Raw genomic sequence first — 5,105 nt, 5'->3', positions numbered from 1 at the left:
ATCTGCAACTGTATTTGATAATCTTTGAACTTTTAAAATATTGCATGGTAGAACCAGAAGCTGCTCTTCATATTAGTGACAAACTTTAATTTTTTTGAGCGGTTACCTTCATTTTTGCTTCTACTTTTAATTTAAAATAGCTTTCCACTCTTGGAGGGTCGCTAAGTTTCTTCTTCTACACATTAAAAAAGTTGTTAAACATCTGAGTGGTGCACTTCTTCTACTAGTGGTGAGAAAGTGTATTGCACCAGTCTGTCATTCTGAAAGTAAGCATTCCTTAAAGCAGAAAACGCTAAAAGTTCAAATCCAAAAGGAGTGTCTCTCTGGAGTTTGAACCTCTACATCCTGCAGCTGGGTGGACAACATTCTAATCAGACAGAGACGCTAATTTGGCTGCTTCTGCTCAACAACATCAACATGTTAGTAACTGTGATTTAAAGCCTTCAGCACTGGCAGGGTTTGATTTAGAAAATATCAAACTGTCACCTAAATGCTTCTTTCAATGAACGAACTAAAATCATTCAAAAAAACTGTAAGAAATAAGATCAAATGAAAGCTGCTAGCTGATGTTAGCACTGAATGTTTCAATATGTTTACTGAACATCGGTCAGAGGGTCAGTGTACCAACCAGAATGGCTCCGTAGACCTTGTGTCCGTCTGCCTTGACCTGGGCGTTGGACACAGAGTAGTCATCCAGGACCGCCTGCAGGTTGGCCCAGTAGGCCGGCAGGTGTGGGAAGAGCACTCTCTCTACAGCCTGTCACCAGAAACACACAGACGTTCAGAAAAAGTAACTTACTCAGATAAATACATCAAGAAAACGTGTTTAGAGTATTTCAGGTTCAGGGTTCGTCTTTGGTCAGTTATGTTTTAATTAATTACTTGACCCACCTTTGTTTTGTCTTTATTTCTTACAGCTCAGACATTGTAAGTATTTTTATAAGGACACAACACCTTTTTATATTTTGCACCATAATAAAGACTAGATGTCAAACTGAATTATGGCTCCTGGGTGTTTTCATAAGTTTTTAATATTGTTTGTTCTGCTAGGTTCTATATGTGTTCCCCATAGACTTAAATAAGACTGGACTGAGCCCTGCATGTCCTGCCCACTGTTGGAGTAAAGATGGCAACCATGCAGTGTGTCGGCTCACAGCACACGGAGCAACTATTAGATCAACACCAACTGGAAATGATCAGAAATCTTTTTTACAATAAATTAATAATTATGGTGATATCTTTGAACAATCCTGTAAAACAGCAGATATAAACCAGAAAAATACATAATGTATAAATAATGATTTAATCCAGACCTGAACTTTGTTGTTGAAAAATTATAACGTTACCTAATAATAAAGTATATTTATTATTTTTTACCTGTCATGAATAATAATAAATATTAACCAGTCAGCACTTAGTAAATGTTCTCTGTATACCAGATTATTGTAGCATGATTCAGCAGGGTGCTACATATACAGTATATGCTCCACAAGCTAATATCTGCTGACCAGTTCAATAAATAACTGATTTAATCTGCTTTATAAGCTTATTTTATTTTAAACTGTTATAATGTTAACTTCAGTTCTGCCCAGATCACATCCACACTGAGGTAAATAAAATAAAATCTGTTTACTTGTGAAATGAGACATTTTCCTGTTTCTCTTCTGTTGGTTCCTCCATAAGTCACAGCTTTCTGACAGGTTTATATAGAATATATACAACGCTACAGTTAACTCCTCATCTGAGGAACCTGAGAGAAGAATTCCCTGCATATCTTACAAAGTGTGGTAAATATGAGTCTRACTAAAACGGCTGAATCAATGTTGGTCAGTACCTTTGACCTGGTGCCCCCACAGGTTCTAAAGTGCAGGTCAGAAAAAGCGATAGTCCTTTCTGTTTGTCTCACATTAACACACTAAAATATGAATAAACCTGTTATTATTATTAATAGTTTCTATGATTTATTTTTTCTATATTACCAACATGTTAATGTAAATCCAGACTCTCGTCTGTTCTGTTTAGCATCGTAGCTTCTACAGTGGATCACACGGTCACAACTCAATCCTGTTGTCTCCATGGTGGTCTCAGGAAACACAGGCTGAGTTAACACTAAGGCTGGGGGCCGGCAGCTTAAAGCCTCACAGAGGAGTGTGAGGTCCATCACCAGGAGGAGTCTGATCTGGATGTTCTTTGGCTGAAGAATCAGAGAAACAGCAGCTGCTCTGCCACTTCTCATTCAGGCACTTTTTTAATTCAAAATCATTTTCCTGCACAGAGCCAGGGCTCAGAACCACAGAACCACAGGCTCTGGACCGAGTCACACAGGTGGAAGCAGACCCCCCACCTCCCACAATGGGCTGGATCTCCAACAGGAAATAATATAACTAATAGTTTAGTGCTGGGCGGTATACCGGTTCGTACCGATTACCGAATACTGTTTTTTATTTTTGTTATGATATGAATTTTCTGAATTCCGACATACCGGTTTAAATAGCCTGAACACGTTCGGAACGCTTCATCGTGGCCGCCAGTGAACTGTTTCCCGGGGAACACTTTTCTTTGCAGCACTGCTATGTGCGTTAGCATGCTAAAGTTATTGTTGAGCAGCTTGTTGCAGTGGCGGGTGCCAATTCGGCTGCTTATATTGACTGACATTAAAAAAAAATCCTGTTTTCGCCATCGCTGAATGTAGTAAACACTTCTTCAGTGACGTGCACAGTTAGATTTAACGCGCGGTTAGTTAATATGGATACGTTAATGCATGGAGACTTTAGCGTGGTTCTATTGTGAAAAACCCAGGGGAAGTAGTTTTGTAGTGGAGTTGAGTTGACTGGTGTGCAGGGTGARTTGTCCTGTTAATCTTTATTAAATAACATAAAACAACAGACCCGATAATAATCTTTTCTTAACCCTCCTCCTTCAYGACYGGACCAAAATGCATGACTACTGTCTCCAACCACCAGTCARAGAAAAGACACAGAGGAGGGAAACAGCGATACAGACAGACGTACAATAAAAAAAAGGTTAATAAGCAGTGTTTGTATATTTTATTATCAGCTGACCTGTGATGAAAAGAAAAATACCGTGATAAACCGTGAAACCGGTGTAAATGTTTAAAATAACGTAATATAAAACTTTGGTCATACCGCCCAGCTCTATAATAGTTCTAGGCTTGTCTGTTTTAGAACTGATGAAATCATTTGAACTGAAAAGACTGCAGAGACAGAGGAGCAGTGGACATACCTTCCAGCCCAGAGCGTGAAGGCCCACCACAGCTCCATAGTGGGAACAGAGTGGTCTCACTGGGTCAGACAGAACCTTCTGGAGAGAAAGCAGGATCTGATGGTACAGACCGCTCACCAGATCTCCATGAGTCCTGCAGGAAACAGGAAGTCAGGAAACTAATCAACTGCTGAGACAGTGAAACTGACTAGACAAAGCCGAAAACTAGCTAAAAGCTACCAATAACAAAGGTTAGCTAAAAGTTAAGAAGATAAAAACAGAGCAAACAGAGTAATCCAGTGTTTAATAAGTCAGCTCAAACAGACTGTGCAGAATGTTTTTCTATTAAAAAGGAAATTATTTGTAAAAATAATGAAATATTTTGAAAAATATAAAAGTTAAACCATCTTCTGAATGAGCCGAACGTGTGTGTTAAATGAACAGTGCTAAAACAGCACAAAGTGTTCGGCTCAGAGTTCAAACCGTTACATCCAACACTGGATCAGAACCAAACACTGGATCAGAACCAGACACTGGATCAGAACCAAAACAATGGATCAGAACCAAAACAATGGATCAGAACCAAACACTGGATCAGCATCAGACACTTAGCGTTCCAGTGAGCGTCACACCAGAATATGTGGCTGAGCAGCAGGGCAGCATAGTCCCTCAGGGTCCAGTGGTCGTTGAGTGGGTTAATGGAGGCGGCCAGCGGCTCCAGGATGCAGTACATGACACTGGAGACCAGACTGCGCACGTATGAGCCCAGGTACAGGTAGGGGTTCTGGACCAAGCTCTTCACCATGTGCAGGAGCCGGTTGAGCTGCTCCAAGTCGTGGCTCACTGACTTCACCTGGAACAACACACACCTGCTGAGACTCCTGCCTGCTTCTTCAACAAACAGTGAGGCTGATGTCATCAGAATTAAAGGAGGATAAAAAACGACTCTGTAGAACTTACTCCACTGATCACATAAACAAAGTACGGCAGCAGAGCAGCGATCTTAGAGTTGGACTGGATATCCTGCAGGGCCACCTGATGTGCACAGAAAGAAAAGGAAAAGTAGAACCCAGTTCCAGCACTGAGAACCTGAGCTGAGCAGCTGCAGACCTTCATCAGATGGGGGTCCTCTCCCAGGATGGCCCGGGTGATCTGCTGGTAGTACTTGAGAAGGTCTTCAGATAAAGACTGCACTGCAGTGGGAACTGAAACAACAAGAGACAACAAGAACTTTAAATGTATAAAGATTCCTAAAGACACTTCACATTTCACCAGAATTATTACAAAAAACAAATATAATCAACATAAATGATAAAACATATTATAGAACTAAAACAAAGCAGAAAAGCTGTGTGTAAACGTTAAAGCTTGAAATGTTGAACAGGTCAAAGATTCCAAACAACAGAACAGCTACAAAACTAATAATAATAAAAAAAATCAATAATAAAAATAATAATCATAATAATGAAGCATTAGTCTTATACTTTATAGTTTTCATGTACAGTATAATTCATTCACACACTGATGGAGGGAAGTGGACACAGCGACTGAGACAGCTTGAATAGGGGATCGAACCGGCAACCCACCGGTTACAGGATGACTCCCCTAACTCCTGTCACCCTTAGAACTGAAGAAACTTTAGAGAAAAGAGTGGTCCAGCATTCCTCCATAAACACGAGAGACAGAGACAGACAGACAGACAGAGACAGACAGAGAGAGAGAGAGAGAGAGAGAGAGAGACAGAGAGAGAGAGACAGAGAGAGAGAGAGACAGAGACAGACAGAGACAGAGAGAGACAGACAGAGAGAGAGAGAGACAGACAGAGAGAGAGAGAGAGAGAGAGAGAGAGAGAGAGAGAGAGAGAGAGAGAGAGAGAGAGAGAG

General features: G+C 40.6%; 1 protein-coding gene across 1 annotated transcript in view; it reads right to left on the bottom strand.

Moving 5' to 3' along the window:
• Positions 1-592: 592 nt before the first annotated feature.
• Positions 593-5,105, bottom strand: part of taf6l (TAF6-like RNA polymerase II, p300/CBP-associated factor (PCAF)-associated factor) — a 16,264-nt gene continuing 11,751 nt past the window's right edge. Inside the window, exons 6-10 of the mRNA XM_014027210.1 lie at positions 4,333-4,427; positions 4,183-4,257; positions 3,855-4,075; positions 3,244-3,376; positions 593-757 (exon numbers count right to left, since the gene is read on the bottom strand). Coding sequence (XP_013882664.1) covers positions 608-757; positions 3,244-3,376; positions 3,855-4,075; positions 4,183-4,257; positions 4,333-4,427 — 674 coding nt within the window. The 3' untranslated portion in view covers positions 593-607. The remainder of the gene's footprint in view (positions 758-3,243; positions 3,377-3,854; positions 4,076-4,182; positions 4,258-4,332; positions 4,428-5,105) is intronic.

The sequence above is a fragment of the Austrofundulus limnaeus genome, unplaced genomic scaffold (genome assembly GCF_001266775.1).
Source record: "Austrofundulus limnaeus strain Quisiro unplaced genomic scaffold, Austrofundulus_limnaeus-1.0 Scaffold623, whole genome shotgun sequence".
Lineage (NCBI taxonomy): Eukaryota > Metazoa > Chordata > Actinopteri > Cyprinodontiformes > Rivulidae > Austrofundulus > Austrofundulus limnaeus.
Note: the sequence above shows the minus strand (reverse complement) of the source record. Positions and strands in the feature narration are given on the sequence as shown.